Below are 25,471 nucleotides of genomic sequence, written 5' to 3' on the forward strand. Positions count from 1 at the left end.
AAGAATTCATTTTGCTTTACTGTTACGAGTCAATTTTCCAGAAACTACCATAATTTCAAATGAAGTTTCAATATTAACATAGAGTGTTTTGATAATCCAATACGGTGGTACCATACTGCATTTTTTTACCCATTGAAGTTCCTTTAAACAGGATATTAAAAACATCAAGGGGGCCGTCCCGGTGGCACGGCAGTTAAGTTCGCACTTTCTGCTTCAGTGGTCCAGGGTTCGCTGGTTCGGATCCCAGGTGGGGCCATGGCATCGCCTTGCACGCCATGCTGTGGTAGGCCTCCCACATATAAAAAGTAGAGGAAGATGGGCATGGATGTTAGCTCAGGGCCAGCCTTCCTCGGCAAAAAGAGGAGGATTCATAGCAGTTAGCTCAGAGCTAATCTTCCTCAAAAAAAAAAAAAAAAAAGTCAAAGCTGCATCTTCCAGAATACAAGCCTTGTGAAAACCTGCTGTCAAACTGCAAGTCCAAAATTGTGACTAGAAAACTAAAACTATCATGTCTGGGTTTGAATTGTATAATCCAGTAGAAAGGAAAAAATCATGTTGAGCTTAAAAATCACTGACATATGGGTTTGGCTGCAATAAATCATAAAATTTTGTGTAGTTTATTTAAAGAGGAATAATCAGATCAAAAATAAGGAGGAAGAGGAGGGGAAGCAGGAAGAGGCAAACCAACCTTTATCTAAAAAATGTTCACAATAGCCAAGACATGGAAGCAATCCAAGTGCCCATTGACTGATGATTGGATAAAGAAGATGTGGTGTATATACACAATGGAATACTACTCAGCCAGAAAAAAAGATAAATTCATTCCATTTGCCACAACATGTATGGACCTGGAGGGAATTATGCTAAGTGAAATAAGCCAGACTGAGAAAGACAAACACCAAATGATCTCACTCACATGTGGAAGATAAACAAACACACAGAACAGTTCAGTAGTTACCAGAGGACAGAGTGTGGGGGTGGCCACGGAGGGTGAAAGGAAGCACTTAAATAGGGATGGACAAGAAATAATGTACAACTGAAACTTCACAATGATGTAAACTATTATGAATTCAATAAAAAAAAAAAGAATGTAGACTAGGGCTGGCTCAGTGGTGCAGTGGTGTAGTGGTTAAGTTCGCATGCTCTGCTTTGGTGGCCCAGAGTTTGTGGGTGTGGATCCCGGACCTGCCCACTGCTTATCAAGCCATGCTTTGGCAGTGTCTTACAAATAAAAATAGAAAAATAAATAAAAATAACATCCATGCCCATATTCCTCTATTGTATTTGGGATGCCTGCCACAGCGTGGCTTGAGAAATGGTGCATAGGTCACAGCATGTCTTGACTAGCAGTGTGTGGGTCCGCACCTGGGATCTGAACTGGTGAACCCCAGGTCACAGAAGCAGAGCATGAGAACTTAATTGCTGCACCACCAGGCTGGCCCCCAGTGGGCTCTATGTTTAGATCTGTGTTCAGATCTTGACTCTGTCACTTAGATGCTGTAAAATCTGAATTAAATCACATAATGTCTGTGAGTATCAATTTCTTTATCGGTAAACTGGGGCTAATTATACTGCCACATAGGTTGCTGAGATAATGTATATTAAAGAAACACACCCAATAAATACTAACTAGCTATTTTTATATTTCTAGGTGTAAAAGACTATGGTTGACCTCATGGAGAAAAAAAAGTCATGTTTGCCCTCAAGTAGCTTACAGTTTAGAAGAAGATAAAGCACAATTCTGGTGTAAGTATTGAATAGTGGTTGGTGTAAAGAGCTCCTTAGCTTGAGGTCCATTTCTGTCGTTTACTTTCTAACTAATTGTTTCGTTGTCCATTATTTTCAGGCCCATTCCCAATAGAGTATAAGTTATTTTAAAAGAAAACTCTTATTTTTAATATTTAATAAATTTTTTTGCTTATTTGTTTTACTTCTGACATTTGGGATACCCTGGAACACAACTCTTGGACACCATGTAAGTTCAAGGATCCAGACAAGTACATGACCAAAATTCTGTTCAGAAAATTTGATCTATTATTTTATTATAATATGACTTAAGCTCTTTATATCACAGAAGCCATTCCAAAGGCACAAAGTAGTAATCCATTTCATGAAAATAAGGGATACCAGTTTGGGAGTTGAAAGATTTTTTTATTTATAATGTCATATAACCCTTTGACAAATGCAAAGTAAATTAATGCTTTCTGAAGTAGAATTATGCCATAGAGTTTTTTGGTAAGAACTGTTAAAGAAAAGCCAAAATGGAGGCCACAGTTTGAATATACCTCTAAACCAAACAATCACAGTCACTTAACCAAAACTTAAACTGTCGTGATTTCCCCAAAATACTGAATCTGACCTAAAAGAAAATTTAAACTTTCTTCAGGTCAGTTTGACTTTATAGCTTCCTAGCCAATCAGCTACACACAATTAAGCTTACACAGTGCTACCACCCCAAAAAGACTAAGTTTCTAGTAACCAATCACAATTTTAAAAAATGTGCTCCCTCGTCCATGCCATGTACATTGAGCTGTACCTGCTAAAAGCTGAACTTCTAACCGCTTTCAGCTTGAAGTCTCCCTGTTTGTGAAGTTTGTTCTTGCTCAATAAAATGTTCATATCAAGTAAAGCTCTCTGAATTTTCTTTTGACAGAACAACAGAACTATTACAGAGCTAGCCTCTCATCTGTGGATGTTTCATTGGTACCCAAGAGTTGTTTTTGGCACTTAAACTACTTATCCAAAGGGATTTTGAGAATTACATTTTTGTTTATTCTATACTTTAAGTTATCTTAGCGACTAGTGAGGTTTGTTTCCCAAGCTTTACTGACCCAGGAAGTCAGTTGAGAAGTTTTTACAGGGATTCATAGTGTCACTAGGACTCTCATGATGTCAGGTCTCCTTCAAAAGAAGTTAAAGTCAACAAGAGTAGAATTAATACAATTTTGTGAGGAGGTATTCGAGCCACACCCCACCTACCCAAAACTGAATTAGAGGGACTCAAATACAAAGACTTCTCAGATATTAAAAATCTGGAGAGTAATCCTATGGTGAATACTATCATCTCTATATACTCCACACTATGAAATAGATATAATGCATATGCTGGCCTTTCTAGAAACCAGAAATGTGTGTCTTCTCTGGTCATACACATTTCTGATTCTTACCTGACCAGGGAAAGCATCACCAAAATCAGATTGCAGTTTCACTAAAATATCGTCTCCTAAAATGATTTCTGGTTGTTTGAGTTCATCAAAGGAGCTTTTATTTATATCTTTGGAATGTATACGGTGCCTCTGGCTGGTGTTTCTGACTATGGGGCAACCATAAATATGATTTAAATATAGGTCTGGAATGGCTTTTGTGTGTCTAAGTATTTATTCTGTTGATTCATTCATTCAGCAAATATTTATTGTTAGACTTTGTACCAGATCTCTGGCTATGGCAGTCAAAAAGAAACCACGCCCTGCCCTGGAAGCACTTAGGGAGAGACCGACAAGCAAAAAAGCAAATCCAAAAGGTGTGAGAGGTTCTATGGCTGCTACCTTGTTGTATAATCAAGACCAAATTTAGAATGGCATCTTCTCATGTCTTCTTCAAAGAGCCAGGTTAGGTATACTTGTAAGTCCTTTCTTGGTAGCCCAGAATATATTTTCCATCGAAATTAACCCATGCGTAGTTTGTAGATCATCCAGACCAGAGACACGAATATTTACTTGTTTGTTTTCAGCCAATACTGTTTATCTTTTCCTCATATTTATGTCTTAATTTTTCATAATCAGAAAGAATTACTATGTGAAATAAAATATTCTCTACTATATCACTTCACAAACATAGAATATAGCAAATATTCTGTACAATTATCAGAGACGCAATATTTAAAATGAAAGGTAATGGAGCATAGTCTTTAGCTTAGACTAGCAGTTCTCAAACTTTTTGTCTCAGAACCCCTGTACACTCTTAAAAATTGTTGAGGACCCCAAAGAACTTTTGTTTATGTGGGTTATCTCTATCAATATTTACCATGTAGAGATTAAAACTGAGAAAAATTAAATATGTATTTAATTATTTAAAATAATGATAAACCCATTATATGATAACATACACACGTTAAAAAAATGACTGTATTTTGCAAAACAAAAAAATTAGGGAGAAGAGTGGCATATTTTACATGCTTTGCAAATCTCTTTTATGTCTAGCTTCATAGATTTATAGCTACTATATATAGATTTATAACTAGTTCTGCATTTAACCTGTGTGACAGACCATTTTGGTTGAAGTATATGAAGAAAATTTGGCTTCAAACAGGTATGTGGTTGGAAAAGGGAGGAGTATTTAAGACCTTTTTCAGCTAACTATGGCTATTCTTCTTTGATATTACACCAAAATTTGAGAAGTTGTAAGTTTCTTAAAGGTTAGTTGCAATTTATAATTTGAAATCATATCAATAAACTGTTCCTATTCTTATTACATTAAATCTGTTGGTCTCTGGGCCGGCCCAGTGGCGCAGCGGTTAAGTTCGCACGTTCTGCTTTGGTGGTGGGGGATTCGCCAGCCCGGATCCCAGTTGCGGACATGGCACTGTGTGGCAAGCCATGCTGTGGTAGGCGTCCCACATATAAAGCAGAGGAAGATGGGCATGGATGTTAGCTCAGGGCCAGTCTTCCTCAGCAAAAAGAGGAGGATTGGCAGCAGATGTTGGCTCAGGACTAATCTTCCTAAAAAAAAAAAAAAAACTCTGGTCTCTCTTGCATTTTGAATGGATCTTTTACTCTTGCGTGATTTTGTAACATCGTGCATTCATTGATTGTTTTGGAAAATATTGGTTCACTGAATTATGTGTATCTTCTAAAAGTTGACGCATTTCATTACACAGTATCAAAAATTAACATTTGTTAAAATCACTACTAATCTTAGCAGAAAAGTCTTCAAGTACTGGTAAGCTGACAAGCTTACAGTGGTGCATAGAAGTTTTCCAAAATTCTGATTTTCACTTAAATAGGGGCTTCCTGAGCTCTAGATCACTGATGGCAGTGCCCATAATGCAGTGCAGGATGTGGAAGCAGGGGTTTAGAGGAGTTGTGGATGGTGAGGGCCTCTTGTTTATGTACACTTCCGAGGGCCATTTCTCAGGCTATGCCATCTCCCTTACCTTCTTTCATCTGTGGACCCATGAAGATTGGCTTACTTTTCCATTGCCACCAGTAGTTGGCAAGAGCAACCTTATCATAAACCCTGAGTATATCCTGGGAGACTACTTAGAGAGGCAGTCTGAGGGGTGCTTTGTGGGGGTCCTTCTACCCTATTCATTTGTGCAGGATGCAAGCCACCATCTCACCATATGATGAATCCTAAGGCAGTGTCTTGGGAGAGCCAAAGTTTATACTGTTTGTTGCTTCTGACTAAGGTTTTTCTTCTTTTCGAACCTGCTTTGGAAAAGAATGTGTTCTGATAGCCTCTCCTCTTCTCTTTGAGGCAATCAACAAACCTTTTCAATTTTTCTGAACTTTCCTTTTTTTTTTCCTATAGCAACCTAATGAAATAGAAATAAAGGCTCCTTATCCTTTATCCCTTTACACCCTAATAAGGATGATGAGGTCCTGTATAATGTTGGTCTTTGGCTCCACAAAAATCGAAAGAAAGCTAAGCTTCATTTAGGGGGAATAATAAAAGTCAGTAGCTTTCCTGAAATTTCCATCCCAAGAGCCAGGAGGGCCTCTGGGAGAAAGAGAGATAAGGAGATGGAAGAACAGTCTGAGGAACTGAAGGTGTGTTTATGAGATCAGCATTAACAGTAATGATATGGGCAGAAACTGCAGAATTGGATTGCACTCTTATCCTCTTTTTTCCCTATGTCACTCCTACTTACCAGATTGATGCTTGGGTAAAAAGTGGAGATTAGGGATAAAGGATCCCTCAGTAAGTGATCAGTTTCCAAAAGTTTCCACCATGTTATAGTAGACTCCGGTGAGATTTTGTTGATTTAGTTTCCCTACAATTGTCCTTTCTTTTTTCTAAAGCCTAGAGTTCCGGATACAGATTAGTATATTCCAAAATTTGCCTTAGTCAAAGGCACTATTTCTATGACAGAGCCATGCTAGGAAGTTCCAGTGTTCTCCAGAGATCACTAGATGCTAGAACATCTTGTATTTGCTAAAACCTTGCAAAAGGTTACAGAGCTACTTGAAGTATGATCCATGGACCAGCAGCAATGACATCATGTGGAAGCTTGAGAGAAATGCAGAATCTTGGGGTCTACCTGCAGACCAACTGAAAGATCTCCAGGGTTCACAAACACGTTAAAGTTTGAGAAACACTGCTGAAGATGATGTGTGACATCCCTCACCCCTATTAATATCTATCGATCAATCAGAGGCCTTGTTTCAGGCAAAAAATTTATAGTTGCTTTATAACAATATTTTGTTATTGTTAAAAACAGTATTTTGTTATTTTAAAAATAATCATATTGCTTGAAGGGAAGACAGACTGGTGAGAACTATTGTGGAAAATTAATATATTTGTTTTATTTTCTTAGTCCCTGCACAGACTTGGGATGAGATTTAACAGATCCCTTATCTGACTGGTAGGCAACATATCAATCCAGAGACCTATGAGTATACCTTGTCAGGACAAAATTGTTTTACTTTTCTTACAGGCAACTATCAACGAAAGTGATTCTCAAAGTGTAATACCAGGACCAACAGTATCTACATCACCTGGGAACTTGTTAGAAGTGCAGATGCCTAGGCTAGCCCAGACCCTCTGAATCAGAGGCCCTGGGGGTGAGACTCAGAAATCTGTGCTTTATGAAGCTCTCCAGGGCCGGCCCAGTGGCGCAGTGGTTAAGTTCACAAGGTCCGCTTCTCTGCGACCTGGGGTTCGCCGGTTTGGATCCCAGCTGCGGACATGGCACTGCTTGGCACACCATGCTGTGGTAGGTGTCCCACATATAAAGTAGAGGAAGGTGGACATGGATGTTAGCTCAGGGCCAGGCTTCCTCAGCAAAAAAGAGGAGGACTGGCAGTAGTTAGCTCAGGGCTAATCTTCCTCAAAAAAAAAAAAACCAAACAAACAAAACATCTTAAAAAAAGAAGTCCTCCATGTGATCCTGATGCACGTGAATGAGTTGGAGACCCACTGGCCTTGATGCATTATTATCTTCTGATGCATACAAGCAGACCATTTAAGGTTTTGTTTTTCTAGTGTCTATGGTAAGCTTCCGTAACTGGGAACCAAATCAGCCTCTTCTAGTGTCTTCATATAGGAATATCTAGGTACCCACACTAGGTGATACTAAAAGAACTATTATATCAAAATGTTCTCATGGATATACAAAAAAAGTACTCTAGCAATTATGGTAGAACTTTATTGATACAGTCATCATCTTTAGGTAAATAAAAGAGAGATTAATGACTGGCTACAAAGTCACGTTTACTTTTTGCTAAAGTTAGTTAAGAATCTGACCCTGTGGTGTGCCCAGGTGACTCTTGGACACTCAATTCATTTTTATTACTGCTCACATTAATATTTTGACACCAGTTAGCTTCATTGCCCAGAAATGGCTGATTTTTGAACTTCAGCAGTAAGACATTAAATTCTCTTTCTGCTAAATGCAATGTGGTATATGGATTGAATCCTGGAACAGAAAAAAGACACCAGTGGAAAGCAAATGAAATCTGAATAAAGCCCAAGGTTTAATTGATATTAATGTAAAATGTTTTTTAGGTACTTATTGTAATATAAAATGTTAACATTAGGGGAAACTGGGTGAGAGTACATAGGAACTCTCTGTATTATTTTTGCAGCATTTACGTAAATCTAAAATTATTCCAAAATAAAAAATGTCTTAAAAAAAAATCTCTGCCTGACCCTTCACTTAACGAAGCCACTGAAGTATTTTCAGGTAAAAGGAATTAAAGAATTCTCTACACCAACTCAGGCTGCTCATTTGTAGGTAGACCAACATTGTTTAATTTGTTTTGTTGGGGTGACAGCAAAGCTACTAACAGTCGCAAAACGCATTTGCTAGATATATAGGACAGGCAGTTAAAGCAGGAAAGGTGCTTCCTTTATTCTCCATTCCTTGAACTTATATGTATGTAGTTTCCACTTGAGTACTTTGCACTTGGTGATATGTTGTTTTAATAATAATTCTCAAATCATTTCATGGATGACTGTTCCCATCCACCCCCGCCCTCCTCCAGAGCACTTAATGCAGGATGCTGCAGGAAGTAGGCATTCAGAGCTCACATTTCTCTGACTAACTGACTGACTCAATGTGCTACCTGTAATTATATTTTAAAATTTAATCAGGGCAGTTCTAGGAACTCAAGGGGATAAAGTCAAAATCAACTATTCAAGTTAGGTTTGCATAAATGGTCTAGAGTGAATAGACTTCATCAAACTTGTCAAAATGCAGAATTTGTCAGTGAAAACCAGAATATCAAAAATTTAAATCATCTATATGAAATACACTCAAGACTGAAGGTGAATAGTTCATGGTGAAGTTAACATTTCTAAAATAAATTTTGAGCTAAACAGAAAGTTACCATTCTTACTTCTTTCATGCTTTTTGTTTTATTGTTTTTTGTTTTTTAAGGTAACGAGGGATCACAATATTATCTTGCTCTGGCTGTTGCTACATGCTGAGAAATTCTGAAAAAGGCCTATAATAGAAGGAACCATTTATCTCTCCAATCTTCCTTGGTAGTATCTATGTAAACTAAAGCCGAAGCTATATAAAATTACCAAGAATTATGATACATCCAACAATAGAGCTTCCCAAAGTGTTTCCAATATATCATCTCAGTCCTTCTAAAATTTCTGTAAATACATGCAAGGCAGGCATTATCACCATTTTTCCAGTGAGAAAATGGAAATTCAAAGAGATTAAAAACAGCACCTAGATTAAACTACAAATTAGTCTGTTGCTCTTTCAAGTAATCATGTGTTGTGCCCTTAGATCCATATTACATAGAGTGAATTAAGTGAAAACGACCCATACATCTGCGTATAACTCATTTTCTGTTCTCACCTCTTCAGTGTGTATTCAGGAACAAAGCACTTGATGAAGTGCAAGGTAGATCCTTTAAAAGAGACAGATGCATGAAGTTTGGAGCAGTGAATGTAAGAGCAATATTTGGTTTTCATTTAACTATTTCAATCCATGTTTTCTGTTGTGGAGATGGTAGAGCTTGATACCATCTTGGCAAAATGAATTTAAGGCAAAAAATATATTTGATGTACCATTTGCCAGATCTATAATTAAACTAGGGAGCCTTATTTGGTTAATACAATTACAAAATAATTGGTCAGAGGCCAGGAGAATTGTTGATTTTTCTTCCAGGTTTCTTTCTTAGGAATAAAGTAGTTTCAAACACCTGAATAAGATTTTACATTCAAACCATTTATAGGGAGGTTTAATATTTGAGCTGCTAAAAAGAAGTTTACCATTTGAACTGTTAGGAGAGTGTTAAAGGACTCCAACAGTTAAAGGATGAATAGAGGAGGATGAATTGGCAAAAGAGACTGAGAAAAAATAGTAGAAAGAACACAAGGAGTATCTGGTGGAATATAATCCTATAGAAGAGAGTGTTTCATAAAAGAGAGAGTCATCAACATGTTCATGTTGAATGCTGCTGAGAGATCAGATAAGCTGAGGACTAAATTGTCCATTGGATTTAACAACCTAGAGGCCATTGGTGACCTTAGATGTGTAAGTTTCACTTTGGGGAAACAGAGGGAGTTTCTGTCTCTTTCGTGTAGTAGGGGTGACAGGGTGAAATTTTAGCTAAATTGAACACAAGAGTATTCATTATTACTGCTTCACCATCATCTGTAGAAGCCTTTAGATTCCAAATTCCATTTGATGTGACATTTTCCAAGATAACATATCTCTCTCACCCTCCAAGGCATCCTCACCTATTGTTTCAAACATGCTGAAATAGCGCACTTGTCTTCTGTGGTCAGTAATCTCATTTTGCTCATTAATGCACATCTCATCAAAAGCTAAACCCTAAGAGATTAGGGAGGAGGAAAAGGAATTTCAGTGATTTCAGTAGTCTTAAGGTTTGATCCCCTGGACTTTAGGGCCAGTGCTTATTTTCATGACTACCAAAAAATACAGTGTCCTTAGTCAACTTGTAATAAACAAAACTACAGAAATAAGTTTGCATTTCCAAGCATCTTCCCATATAAACAAAGTGACAATTTGGGAACTCCTGAAAAGCTTGTAACATATGTCATTATATAACTTATACTGAGTGACCAGCATACTTAAAAAACCAGGAAAACCGGTTTCACCTAGACTTACAGACTTAGGTGAGTAGATAAGTTATTTGGAATTCCTTTAACAAAAGTCAGTTTCAGAGTAAATGAGTTGGGACTCTGATCCATGACTGATTACTAAACCTTGTGACTCTGATCCCAGGAAATAAGACTGACTGAAAATATAAATACTGACTCATGAATTAACTAGATTCATTAATTAGATCTAGTTCTCCATGCTAAGTAGGGCAAAACTGTTTTCCACAAAATTCAAGATTTTTTAACTCTGGCCTTCCTCCCAAACTAAAAGGCAGTCCCCTTCCTCTCTCAGCTACCTCAAATTAAGTAAGTTCTTTGTACTCATATTTGATTATTTCCCAGTCACTAAGCTCTTGTGTGAGAAAGTATGTTCAAGTGTCCCTGGGTGTAAATGGGTTTGTGTTTATTGTATTTCTCCCCTTCATTTATCAGTTCCTTAAAGGTCATTCTCTGTGGCAGTGGTTTTGAGTTGTTTCTTATGTCCTCAGAATTACTTCACCAAAGATCCTGAATCGTACCATGATGGAAACAAATAAACTCGTGTTTACATGCATTCTGTTATTATACTTCTCACTTACTGTATTATTTTAATGACCAAAAAATTGTAGCAATGTGGTAGGGAGTACATTTCATTGCAATAATAATGGCAGGTAACATTTATTTAGCATTTTGTACGTGCCAAGCAATGTTTTAAGTGCTTAATATCTATGACTCGTTTAATCCTCTTAACAATCCAATGCATTAGGTACTATGATAGGCCTCATTTTTGTAGATTAGGTATCTGATGCACAGAGAGGTTAAATATCCTGCTCAGAGTCACCTGATCAGAGCCAGGATCCACATCCTGGCAATCTGGCTCCTGCACCCACATTAGGGGCTATGCTATAAAATGATCCACTAGATAAAACCAAGTATTTCACTAGTAACTAAAAATATGCTAATATTTTGGAGTATGAACTTTACCACTACAGAACTGAAATGAAGATAAAAAATTTCAGCAGTAATATCAGCAGATAAAGTGGGCAGAAAATGGTGCATTATGCTTGCAAGTGAATGTGGGGATTAAGGAAGAATGAATATTCAAAGATTCTAATGAAAACCTCGCGTCCTACGTAGGATGCTTTTCCTTTCCCACTAATGGTTTGCATATCCCTAGTAGAGAGTAGAGAATTACTGCATTAGTAAACGTTCTGCATGACTCCCTACTACAGCTGCTGTATATGATTCCAAGCAGAGTGGACCCTTGGTGAATATTGGCGTCTGATTCGAAAGTTCATTTGTTCATTCAAAAACCATTTATAGAATCTACCCTCCCAAAACTGATAGATCTGTAGGGGAGGCAAAGATATAAACAAATAATTACAGCACAGTAATATAAGTGAAAAATAGAGGCATGTGCAAGGTATATAGTGGGGATACCAAGATGAAGAAGAGACGTGGTGGGGGACAGGATGACAGGGAGAAGAGGGTATCCCTGAAGAGAAAGTATTTGAATTGGCTGAGTGAGTTCTCCAGGCAGACAAGGAGTAGGGAAGCCCATTCCAAGAAAAGGGAGTGGCATGTGTAAAGACTCATAGATATGAAATAGGATAATGTGTTCAAGGAACTGCAAGTCCCTTACTATGATGGAGACATATGGTGCAGGGAAGGAAGGGAATTGAAGATGAAGCTGGAGGACTAGAAGAATATGGCAAGGACTGGAAGAATATGAAGGAATTTAGAACTTTATTGGAGACAATAGAGAAATAGAGACCAATGAATAGTTGTAAGCAGGGGAGTGACACAATGAATTTAATACTCAAATTGAACTGCAGCTTCTTCCAATTGATTATCACATATGAATGATGTATTAAAAAGAAGTCAAGCAGGGGCCAGCCCCGTGGCTGAGTGGTTAAGTTCGTGTGCTCTGCTGCGGCGGCCCAGGGTTTCTTCGGTTCGGATCCTGGGCGTGGACATGGCACCACTCATCAGGCCATGTTGAGGCGGTGTCCCACATGCCACAACTAGAAGGACCTGCAACTAAGATGTACAACTACGTACCAGGGGGGATTTGGGGAGATAAAGTAGAAAGGAAAAAAAAAGATTGGCAACAGTTGTTAGCTCTGGTGCCAATCTTTAGGGGGAAAAAAAAGAAATCAAGCATATGAGAGTTTTATATCTAAAGTAGCCATCTGTAGTGCACGGTTATTGTTTATACCTGCCCAGCATCCACGCTTTCTTTCTTTCATTTTTTGTAGTAGCACCTTGATTTTCCTTTGGGGGGTTAACCCTCCCCCAATGCCTACAGTCTCCAACAACTACCAAACAAGTTATCCTGCCTTCCTTAGCTGCAAGTTGAGCAAGGGATCTGAGCAAGTTTCCTTCAACTCTTCCAGGAACTCAAATTTTCTGAAGAGTGACTCAAGAATGGGAAAAGGTTATAGCTGATACACTTGGTGTCAGCACCCTGAAGGAAGCCCACACTTCCTGTTACCCAGATCATCAAAGTTACCTTAGTTTCCCCCTTTCTGAAGCTGGGTCTTCCAGATTGCTTTCTATTCCTTGAACTTCCCCATGACCTTCCAAAGAATTCCATTTTGGCTTGAGGTAATGCATTCTTTTTTGCTCAAACTAGGTGCATTTGCTCCAAGCTAAGAACCTTAATTTGTACATCACCTGTGGGGAGGATCTGCTGAAATTAGCTGGAAATTTTGTACTTAGGTTGTTGTACTCCTACCAGCCTCGACATAGCAGGCAGCTCTTTTCTCTCTGGGTCTTGCTGCTGTGCTAGTATGCTGGTAAAGAAGTAGGTTCAAGTTTGCTTTGCTCTCAGAATCTGCAAACCTCTCTCTCTCTGCTTCTCTTCTCCCCTCAGCCACCAACCTAGAACAGTGGAGTCTCTATTTATGAAAGTCTTCTTCCATTTATATTTCTGGCCAAGACACTTTTACTATGTTTAGCGTAGAAATGTTCATCCCTTTCACAAAACTACTGTTCTCTTAAGGTCGTGGAAGAGTGCTAAAAAAGATTTGTAGGCCTCTTCTACTTTCCACCTTCCCAAAGCTACTCAGAGGCAATAAACACATAATTATCTATGTGCTTGAATTGGGAGCAGGTTGGAAGTAGAAGAAAAATGAAAAGGCACAAAGGAGGAAAAGAAAAGAAGTTAGCACTTTGAAATATTCCGGTAGTTTAATAATAAAAATAACAATACCTTTCAAAATATCTTTACTAACATTCTTTATTTTTTTTTTTTGTTTGTATATTTTGTATTTTACTCATGGATGGAGAATGTACTTTTATTACTGGTTGTATTGGGTTGTTTTCCTGGATACTTAGTGGCTCTTTTTTTGTCCTGTAATGCCAGCAATGGCTATGCTTGTGTCCAAAGATGAACAATCTTCATGCATTTTCCAAATCATCTGAAAGAGCTCTCAGAAGCCACACTTCCCATCAGAATGTTTGGGACACAGCCTGTCTGTCTTAAACTCTGGCTTTTGGGTCACTGGCAAGGTGTTGTCCTTAGTTATCTTTTTTCATGCACGCCTTCTGACCTCTGGCATTCAAAGCTTCCTGTATGCTTTTATGTAATATCAAATTCAGATGGTGGAATGTATGGAGATGCAATAAATGACTGTAAGTGTTTTAATGTGTTTCATGACTAGAACTCATAATGGTGGAATTTCTCTCCTGAGTCTCCATCTCTGTCACATTCTGTGATAATTTTCACCAGGTTACGCAGACATTCTCATAGAACTAGGGCTCAAGGGAGATAAATGGTTCCTCCTCTAATCCTCATCATACTCTCATTCTCCCTTCTTATATCAGTCTTGTCTTTACCACAGAAACTTGGAGCTTTGCAGAACAGAGAAGATGGAGGCAAAGAGGAAGAGAAAAGCACCAAAAGGAGAAAAAGCCAGTAAAGGAACCTGGAGAGAAGAATGAAAATTTGAAAGAGGAGGAACCAATACTCTTAAAATATTTTGTAAGTATTCAACAGCAAAAGATTAAAATTACTCAAAGTGTCACTTATCCCTCCTCTCCTCGTCTTACATCTGCAGCCCCCACCATCCATCTCCCTCTCCCCAAGCCTTTCTGATACAGGACATTTCATGAAAGTCATGATGGTTTTGAACATGTTCTTTCAATATATGTATTAGAACTGTTGTTCATTACTTGGGTTCCTCTAATCAGACAAGAACTGCTTCTAACTGCTTTATCATTACTAGCAGTGAAATTTCCCTTCTTGCGAGGGACTGTCTGAGAGAATGACCCAGGAAGAGAATCAAGATTTGAACCCACCTCTTACTATTATCCTCAGGATGGAGGTACCTTGTCCTTGGACTTCTTAAGATCATTTTCTTTCTTGCTCATATTTATATTTTGTTTGTTATTATTTCTTTTCACCTGCATATCCTTGGTATTATTTGAAAACTTTTGTTTGGCTTTAGCTGTTTTCTTGAATATAAATGTAGCTGATAGAATTGCAAATGGTACTTTGCTCAAGAGTGATGGCAAAGAAAGCCTAGTTCCTTCTTTTTACTACAAGTTTGCCTTCTAAGGAGAGGCTACACTGAGGTGAAGATAGCATTATTTATGCTGGTAAATGTTGCGTGCTTGTTCTGATATTTCATTTTTTTCTACTTCCTGATATAATAATAAATCTCTTTTTTCTTTCATCCAGTCAGCTTAGAAGGGGAAGGTAGGAGGCAACTACATCCAACAATGGCATTTCTTCTTTTGGAGATTTGTTTTAATAATTACCCAGGCTTTGATGTCTGTGTTTCCATATTTGTTGTCATTCCTTGATGCTAGAGATGATTTCTCTTTGAACCTTTCATCCTCGTTACTTTACTTCCCAGAGGCAAAGGACACGCTCTGTGCCTGAGTGCCTTATGAAACACCTGGGTTTGTCTGACCCATCCCTCCACAGGTTGCAGCACCCAGGACACTATGAAAATGAAGTTATCACTGACTGGAAGTCAGCAGTACTCTGCTGGACTCAGATGAAGTTAAACCAACATGGAAGCCCAAAGGCCAGGCTGGAGAATGTCATCTCTGAACCTCCTTGAAGTAAGTTTTCAGCCAGATTCTTACTTATTTTAGTGTTGTTTTTGAGATGCCACTTCATTGGATTTTTAAAAATTTGATGCTCAGCATAGAAGCATGAGGTCTCTAACGTGGGACTTTACTGAATAAAGGGGATCATTAGCAGGCTCTCCTTTCTTTCCTCATTGTAAGAATCTCTTTTCCCTTTGTTGATATTTTACACTCAGTGCCTTAGGAGAAACACTTCCTAGGAATTACTTCTATTTTGTAGGAGTCTAGCCAAAAAATCAAAAGAGAGTTGAAGGGGAATGGAGATGAAATTCAAGAATTGATTTATAAAACATGTACTTTTTGTGTGTGTGTGAGGAAGATTGGCCCTGAGCTAACATCTGTGCCAGTCGTCCTCTATTTTGTATATGGGATGCTGCCACAGCACGGGTTGATGAATAGTGTATAGGTCCACACCCAGGATCCAAACCTGCGAACCCCAGGCCGCTGAAGCAGAGCACACAAACTTAACCAGTACGCCACTGGGCCAGCCCCTAAAATATATACATTTATGTTAGGTTTTATATGGCTCGCAGCCCATCTTTATACTATAATTCATCTGATTCTCACAGATTACTCCGAATATTATTTGTCATTCGTTCATTTCAACAAGCATCTGTTAAATTGGGTGCTTTGCAAATAAAGAGGGAGAGATTTCAACCAGAACGTAAGCCCGTGAGCACAGGATTTAGTCTGTTTTGTTCACTGCTGCATCCCTAGCACTCAGTACCGTGCGTGGCACATAGGAGGCACTCAATAAATACTTGTTGAAGAATGAGTAAATGAATGAGTGGATGTTAGTGTGACTGTTTAAGAAAGAAATTTATTTTGGTGTAAGAGATACACTAAGTATATTGGATCTGGAATTGTGGATATCATAAAGCCCACCATTCAGAAAAGGACCGCAAAGAAAACTTGAGGCACCAACTATCAGAGGAGGTATGCTCCTTTATGTTCATAGTGGGCAGCTAGTTTATGTTCCAGATTGTTTTGACCTCTAAGGAAGTATGTGGTTAATTTCATCTTTTCATTTTCACTCTTGCTTAGAAGGTAAAAAGACTCTGATCTATAAAACCAATGAATTAGTTTTATTTACTAGTCTTCTCTGTGTTCATGTAGTGCCTCTCTCTAAGAAATTCCAAAGCATCCATCCAGTGGTTGTATTAAACCTTGTAGCTCAGTACAGAGGTTGTGAGCAGAGCCAGCCCTTGGAAAGGGCAGCATGTACTTCTGCACACAGCTCCTTAGGCAGTGCCAAGCCGACTCTCACTAGAGATTCTGTTTTTGAATTTTGTATTTGTTCTTCCTCTATGTGTGTATCCTTCCTGGGGCCAGCAGTAAAGAGAGGGGGAATAGAAGACGGGGACCTGCGATGTTGGTGGAGGACTTGGCTGACACCGTCTGTCACCCACTTCTTTTCTGTCCACCTAGCTCAGAACATCTTTTTTTCTTCTTTGCTCCTCCAACAGCAAAATCGTAGTGGGAACCAAATGCAGAATTGGCCGAGGGCACTCCCCAGCTAAGAGGGCACCATCACCTCCCTTTTGTAGTCTCGGGAGCCTAGTCTTCAGAGTGACCTCTCAGGTTATGCTGTGCCTGCAAAGGAGAGAGCAGAAGTTCTGTCTGAGACTTTAGCCATTATACTGCGCTATAAAAAGCACATAACACAGTCTAATACTTTTATGTCACAGTTGAAGTGTTGTGGTATTTCATTTTATAAGAACCTTAAGTCCAACACATAAATCTCTCTCAGGTCAGTGAAGCTTGCGGGTTTTTTTCGTTTCTTGTAATTCACTCTGAGTTCATCCAAGGCAAACGCTTCTAAACCAGCTGATTAGAAAAGACACTGTGGTGTAGTGGGAAAAGCACAAGATTGAGAATCAGGATCTCAGTTCTAGAATGGACTTTGTTGCTAACCAGCTCTTTACCCAGAATGAATCAAGACCCTGTGCCTCATTTTCTTGGCTTGTATACTAAGAGAATTGCATGAAATGAACTGCAGCAGCACTTTCAGCTCTAATGTTCTATTTGGGCTCAAGACCTTTTGTCCCTCCTTTACGCCTTTTTGAATAATGGAATATAAAGTGTTGGAAAGAACCCTAACGTCAGTTCAGTAAACGTTGGTTGTCTAACCCAGATTGAATCTAGACAATCTACTTAGTTCATAGAGGAGGGAACTAAGTGAGCACAGAAAAGTCAAGTAGCTTACCTACGTCACACAACTGATTAATAGCAGAAACCTGAGAATTTTATCCATCATGAATTTTTTTCTCAGAAAAATTCTCCTCATTACCTCTTTTTGGTGATTCAGGTGCTGGTGGTGGTGGTGGTGGTGGTGGGTGTAGAAGAAACATAAATTTTCATAAAAAGGTGGAACTGCTATCTCTGCTAAGATGGCATTGCTTATTTTGATATTCCCTGTGTATCTCATGCCAAAACATTGGTGGCTGTTGTGCAGAAGCATGTGTTGGTTGCTTTAGGATTAAACACGGACCAGAAACTCCTGGAGAAAAAGATCACCCTATTCTTTAAGAAACTAACATCTTTCTTAATTTTTCTTTCTGACTTCATTTTTAAAACCATGCTCATTATTCAAATAGTAAGGACATCAGAAAAATCCATTCAGTCAGGCAAGAACCAGTAGTTCCAGTCCAGCCTCTGCATGGGATTTAGAAAATCTGATGGATAAGTAGCATCTGCTAATGTGAAAATGATAACACTCTGTCTTCCTGCTCTGGAATGAGTGTTGTCTAAGTATGAACTCCTCAGGCTCTCAGAGGCTGGCTCTTCTTGACTTCTCTACCTTTGAACAGTGTCACTGTTCTCAAAGTTACTCATGCTTCAAACTTTAGTCATCTTTGACTCCTCCCCTTTCTTTGATACATTGAAACAGTTGCTAAACTCATGGATTCCTTTTTTGCAAAAGGTCTTACGTCAGTTTTCCTGCTCAATTCCTATTTTTCATATACATCACATAAAGTCATATTTTGTGAGCTTACTTAAGAACACAGGTTCGGAGTCAGGCAGAACTGGGTTTGAGTCCTAGCTCTGCCACTTACTACCTATGTGTCATTGTTTAATCTCCTTGACAGTTAGTTACCTTAGCTGGGGTAACTGGGGATGAATGGGGTAAATGGGAATCACAACTGTATTGGCCTCAAAGAGTTGTGAGAATTAAATGACAGAATGTATGTAAAATATTGAGTAGAGTGCCTAGCATTTGGTAAGTGTTCAACACATAATAGTGATTATTACTGTTCACCTCTCCTTGTCAATCCTACTTCCTGCTAACAGGTTAATCCTCTCAAAGCCCAGCTCCGACATCCTCTCTTCCTTACTCCTAAAGACAGGCTCCATTGCAGAGTGGCTAAAAACTATCCTCTGCAGCTGGAGCACCTGGATTACCAATTACTAGCTGTGTAATCTTGAGCAAGTTTATTAACTTCTCTCTGCCTCAGTTTTCTTATCTGTAAAATAGGGATAATAGTATCTACTTCTAAGAGTTATTGTGGGGCTTATATTATTTAATATTAATAGGTAATATTTTAAACTGCCTGGCACACAATAACTCAACATTAAGTTTTGATAAATAAAAATGTATTCTGGCTTCTTATATTTGGTATTTTGTAAACATGCCCTGTATTCATTTCTTTGGTCTTTCTGTTCCTGCCACCTGCAGTGTAGGGTAGTTTAATAGAAACAGGACTTGCAGCTCAGGGAGAGTAGTAGGTTTTACTTACATGCCAGCTTTGACTTTTTAGCAGTGGTTACCTGGATTACTTACAAAATATTCTGAGCCTTTGTATGGCTTCAGTGGGAGGCTAGTTTTGCCTTCTATGGGCCCCAGGGGAGAAGTGGAGACATACCCTTGTATTTTGCCGCAATAAAGAAGTCACTGTCATTTATACAAATCACAATGTTTTCATAATAAAAATATACAGTTCAGGGTGAAAGATAAATTTTCTTAATACTGAGGACTAAAGACAAGAATTATCCATGGCTCTTTAAAATAGCATTCTTCTTTTTTTGGGGGAAGATTAGCCCTGAGCTAACTGCTGCCAATCCTCCTCTTTTTGCTGAGGAAGACTGGCCCTGAGCTAACATCTGTGCCCATCTTCCTCTACTTTATATGTGGGACATGGTGTGCCAAGCGGTGCCATGTCCACATCTGGGATCCGAACCAGCAAACCCCGGGCTGCTGAGAAGTGGAACGTGTGAACTTAACCACTGCGCCACCGGGCTGGCCCCCAAAAACAGTGTTCTTCTAATTCCTTTATAAACTTAAATTCTCTGAGCATTCTCTGAGGTAGGTATTATTATTATCCTCATCTGTTTTTTTACAGATGAGGGAAGGACACAAGGAAGTCAAGTAACTTGGATGAGCTCATGGAGTTAATAAATGATAGAGCTGGGATTTGAAATCTGGGAAGTCTAGCTTCAAAGTCTACACTTTTGGCCATTATACTGAACATGACTCTTGGTCCTTTGGTAACTTTTTAAATAAATCTAACAATTTAAAAATAAGATACCTTAATGCAATTTGAATACATTTGGTTCAAGTATTTTCAGACAGTTAATTCTGTAAAGGCCCAAATCATTGTTCAAATGTGTATCTCTCTGATGGTTTGGTTTGATCTAGAGATAAAATTAAGATTATCTTGAGCAATGGATTCAAACCTCTCCCTTCAGAGCTCTAGGGCTGCACAGAGGTCTTTCTGGAGTCTGAGGGCTGGTAGTGGTGGATGTAAAAGGGGCTCTGAGCTGCCACTCCCATTTCAGCCAGACTAGCCTTGTTTTATCTATTTAAAAATTAGGATTCTAAAAAGGGTTTATTTTGAAGACAGAGGTTTTTGCCTTTGAAAAGTGAAAAATCACTGATAGAAATAATTACATAGGATATTTTGGGGGCAACTCTTATCAAATACTACTTCTACTCAGTGAGCTGTCAATGTGAATTTGGCAGCTTCATGTGCAAAATTATATTTCCAGAAGGAACCTGGAGTGCGAATAATGTTGCAGTTATGTCAGATGCTCATTCGTTGATGGTCACTGGCCCAAAAGGCGATGATAATATCCTCTAACAAAAACTGGAGCACCCAACTTAGGCTCACTTAATAGTCACTGGGATGTTCCTGTACTCAGTGGCTCATTATTTGAATTTTAGTGGTTTGTATGTTGAAACAAAGTATTATATATCTCTGTATTCCACCCCCCACCCTAGTTTCCTTGTCTTTGTTAGTCAAGAGCACATGTTTAAGCTCTCTTACTCATGCATAATAGAAAAAAAATTATATCTGGCCTCAATGGATTTTGTGAAGAGTTCAATTTTTTTTTTAATTCTACTTTTTCAATAGTAAGTCATGCCCAAGTTATCCTGACATTGGAAAAGTTTCCTGTAATCTACTTTTCATCAAATTAAAATACGTGTCAGCCTTGATTTGGAATAGAGGGAACTGAAAAGGAGGAGACGAGCAACATTTGGAAGAATGCTCCTTGAATTTACTTCTGAGAATCCAGGGAGTGCTCTATTCTTTTTTTTTTTTAATTGAGGTAGCATTGGTTTATAACACTATATAAATTTCAAGTATACGTCATTATATTTTGATTTCTGTTTCACCACCCGAAGACTAATTACCATCCATTACCATACACATGTGCCCTATTACTCCCTTTGCCCTCAAAGAGGGCTGTAAACATGCCCTGTTCTTCTCTATAACTTACTTGTCAAAGTGCAAGTTATTGGGTCACCAGGGTCCTGGATTAGGCTTTTAGGAGTACACCAAAAAAAAATCTGTCTTCAAGAAAGGTACAATTCCACCTGCAACCAGTTTTTCTATATCAAAGGAAGTAGGAATGTGGTGCTAATTACTGAAAACTTTGAGTGAGTAGCTTGATTGGCTTGGGATGCATTTTATTCTTGTCCTGTGGCCAAGTTCCCCTCCTAATTATGATTTGGTCTAAGCGAGTGGCATTTAAAATGACTTTACTTGGTGAGGCACCCACCAGCTGTGGGTAGGCTGAGTGAGTTTGGGAGAATGCTGAAAGCAGGAGAAAGCCCGCCTGGTATTAACCTTCCATGTGGAAAATCTACCAAATAGTAATCCACATAGGGAATAATTGGGAGTTGATTTTACAAGCAAAATCCATTACTCTAGTTGCTTTGTGACTTTGTTCAGCTGTAACTCTAATCTCCACAGCATACCTGTCAATACCTTTATCTCTAAGAGTGAATTAATAAGATACTGAGAGAACAGGGGAAGGGAAATCCTCAGTCCTCACCTCTGGCACTGCCAACAAAGCCCTGGATACCTGCAGACTTAGTTTAAATGAAGGAAAACTTCAATTCCTGCCGAAACACATTTAACACTTCAAAAGCTGTAGAATTTAAATGTCTACTTTTTTCATTTAAAGTTACCTTTTTAAAAGGACTCTTGAAAGAAAATCTGATAGAAGATCCCATGGAAGGCAAAATCCTGATCTGAAACAAGGTTGTATTGAGTGAATATTCACACAGAGCACCTTCCAGTGGGGTTCTATAAATATGTTTGTCTTGGGTTTCTTGCAACTTTCATTCAGAAGGTAATGAGTTTTGCAGAAGTTGGACCAGTACTCATATAGAAAATTATGCTGGCTCTTTCTGTAGTGGTTTTGGGTATATGATGATGATTCTTATCCATGACATAGCTAAGGAAGTGGAATCTTTAGTTTTTCTGAGCAACACTGCCTCCTAGTGTAATGAGAATTACCTTCTAGTCCATTGGTCTATATAATTTTTTAAAAAGTATTGTCATTTGAATTTAGTGGCTTAAACACCCCAAGCCAGAAAGGGTGCTTCATTGAAGAAAGTCTCTTTGTGCCCACTTTTGATAGTTTCCATTGGTAAGACCAACTGTCTTTTTTTCAGGGACTGTTTGCCCAATGTGACATTATCTATATTTTTTACTCTTATTCCTTATCCCTCGCATTATGCCTGTAAAGTGGTGAAAAGGAATAGAGAAAGTGGATGAAATACAAAGCAATGTTTTTGCTACTCATTACGTCATCTTTGGAAGTTTTCCTGGGAAAGAAATGTGAAAGACGACACTAGTGGAGTTATATTAAAATTGAGGTGAAGCAGCCATTTCAGAGGAATTACCTTGCATGTCTTGTGTTCTTTATCTTCCAAACTGGACCAAACCTCCAACATTCCAAGAAGTCACTAAGGACAAGAATATGCTCTTTGTAAGGACTGATAAAACTGGACTTTGTTGATGACTGAGTCGCTAACCAATCCATGAAATATGAGTCTGGCCTTTTGCCTGATGACTGAATCTCAAGCCAAACTGTGAAGTACAAAACTACCCTTATCTCATCTAGCACCAATGAACTCTAGTGTAATGCACCTCATTCTCCCTTTTTTCTGGTGAAAACTCTAAGCCCCTCTCCTGTAATCGAAACACACTGTGGCTTTCTACCTGAATCTGTCTCCCAAATCGCAATTCTAATTGCCCAAATAAATATCTGCTGTTTCAATTGTAGTAATTTTTCCTCAGTTGACAGAAGATAAAAACCTTTGGATAAATGAAAAAATCCACTAGTCAGAAGATTCAAATCATACAGTTCTAACTTTATCAAAAGCACTTGATCCAAAATAGTAAAGCCTAATGAATTTAAGTTACATATTTTCCCACCTTTTTCCTACTTATTCTTGGGTCAGGAGATTGGTGCTATTTGGCTTCATGCAATTCATTCAACACATGTCTATGTGTGTCTGCTAGGTACCAGGCACTCTTTCAGATGCTGAAGATACTGCAGGGGTCAAAACAGAGAAATATCCTTGCCCTCATAGTGCTTATCTTCTAGCGAGGGGACAGATAAGAATGATACAAAACTAAAATATATATTATTTTAGATGATGATAAGTGCTAAGGAGAAAAAATAAAGCAGAGAAAGAGGGTAGGGAATGTCCAGAGTGAGGAGTAATAGTACAATGTTGGACAGGGTGGCAGGGAAGGTCTTACTGAGGACGTAATATTTGAGTGAAGTTGTAGAAAAGCAGAGAGCGCAAACCACAAGGATGTTTGGGAGGAGAATGTTCCAAGCACGGGTAACAGTAAGCGCAAAGGTCCTGAGCAGGGAGTGTGTGCCTGACTTATTTGGGTGACAGCAAGAAGGCCAGTGTGGCTGAAGCAGAGTGAACAAGCATAGAGTCATAGAAGATGAGGCCAGACACAATCTGGCTGACTTTGTAAGGATTTGGGATTTTAGGCCATTGTGAGATTTTGAGCAGAGGAATGAGCTCTTCTGGCTTCTTTTTTAATACAATAGAATGAAAGCAGAAAAAGGTGAAAATAGAGTGGATGGCTAGAAGACTGGATTTTGATTTTATAATCATTCCATCACATATTCTGGAATACGCATACCATCATAAACTGAGAATTTGTTAGTAATGTACAGGGGTACATGTACTGATCAAGGTTTGTGATGAATAATGAGTTACCATATAATAAAAAAGTTGACCACTAAGCAGGGAATAATTTTTAGAATATTCAACAGTTGACTCAACAGTAATCATCAGGGAGCTTTTTATTTAAACGAATGATTAGATTTGAGAATAGAAATGCAAATATGATTCTAATTAATATTTTGTGTTTGTAGAAACTTATCCCATTTTACAACATTGTGACTTATGCAGAAAGAAATTTATGACATTTAGGAATAGTTCATCCTCTAAGAGAGCAGTGCCTTCCTGACTGTATTAATCTAGTCTAAAAATTTCAACTAGGACGATCTTTTGATGAAAAACAGAATAAAAACGTGCTTTCTTTTCTTTTTTATGTAGACTCAGCCTTCATAGCAGTCCTACTTTCCAGCAAAGTCTTTACTTACGTTGCAACTATTTGTATTTTCCTAGAATTACTTTAAATGCACTGCGTTGCCATTGTACTCTATTTTATTTTTATAATTAACTCTTGGAAAATTTTAACATTATTACCCCAGAAGCTAGTCCCTGAAAGCAAACTGTGGTTTCATTATATACTACTAATAAGGGGCTTAGCATGTTTTTAGATCTGCAGAGAATCCTTTACGTCACCCTTCCACACAAGCATCATTAATTTGAGTATTAAAGTCTTTAATAGTATTGGTGGTGTTCAGCTCCACCGATGTGGGAACACTCAAGGATCTACCTCATGTCCCCTAGAAGACTTTATTAGTCACCTGAGGTACGAAAAGCCTTCAATGATCCCATGGCTTAACACTCATTAAAATCTTTCATTGTTGGTTCATTCAGCACATGTTTATTGAACACCTCCCACACAGCAAGCTGCTATGGGAGGATACAGATAGTCAGAATCAAAAGAAATAGCCTAGTAAACGTATGAATTATCTTCAATTTAAACTTTTCTACTAATAACAACTTTACCCCATCCTCCAGTATTATTATTCATAAACTAAAAATGAATCCTAGTCACATAAAGTATTACAAATATAGAACATTACCTTTTCTATATTGATCCTGAATTTGAGAATCTCTGTTTTCTCTCCTCCTCAGGCTTAGAACAGACAAGGATCTATTTGTCCCTTATCCTTCCACTTTTCATCCATGCCCAAAGTTCTTAAACATTCACAGTATTTCATTTTGTCTGACCGTAGTTGCTGATTCCCTCTGGTTAGCTAAGCTTGTTTGTTTTACACAAACCTAGAATTCAAGGCTTTGAGGGATTTCTCTGTCAATTCTAGAAGGGAATAGCAACTGTGTCCCCTTTATTATGTTTCCTTGGATACCAGAAAAAAAATTCAAGCTTTTTGCCTAAGCTGGGTTTAGGGCCAGTCTTAGCTAAAGCGTGGAATTTTTGTAGGTGCTCAGAGCCTTGTTCAAGGCCCTTCTCCCTTGCAGGGAGACCCCATGATGTCCCGAGGCTCCCTCAGGATCACTTGATAGGTCCCTTTCTTCCTCAGAGCAAACTGAACCTCTCCTAGCCACGTTTCCTCCTTCAATACTCTCTCTAGAATTTTATAGGGTAGATTTTTTTAGCAAACAAATCTTTGTGGATCTCCTCAAACCACAGTAAATCACTGTATTCCACCTTCAGGATAGCTGCTCCATAGA

At 38.5% G+C, this 25,471-nt stretch overlaps 1 protein-coding gene across 6 annotated transcripts in view; it reads left to right on the forward strand.

Annotated features, from left to right (window-relative positions):
• The window catches only part of LOC103557286 (uricase), a 94,155-nt gene that overhangs the window by 1,243 nt on the left and 67,441 nt on the right, over nucleotides 1–25,471 (forward strand). For 4 of the 6 annotated variants that reach the window (XM_070592110.1, XM_070592107.1, XM_070592108.1 and 1 more), the window contains 3 exons: nucleotides 1,652–1,746; nucleotides 14,130–14,269; nucleotides 15,218–15,357. Coding sequence is in view for 2 of the 6 variants with exons in the window: in XM_070592107.1 (XP_070448208.1) it covers nucleotides 15,307–15,357 (51 nt within the window). In the remaining 4 variants the exon portion in view is untranslated. Of the gene's footprint in view, nucleotides 1–1,651; nucleotides 1,747–14,112; nucleotides 14,270–15,217; nucleotides 15,358–25,471 lie in introns of those variants that run through there. The other 2 variants (XM_070592111.1, XM_070592113.1) reach the window with 2 other exon arrangements.

The sequence above is a fragment of the Equus przewalskii genome, chromosome 24 (genome assembly GCF_037783145.1).
Source record: "Equus przewalskii isolate Varuska chromosome 24, EquPr2, whole genome shotgun sequence".
NCBI classification, from domain to species: Eukaryota; Metazoa; Chordata; class Mammalia; order Perissodactyla; family Equidae; genus Equus; species Equus przewalskii.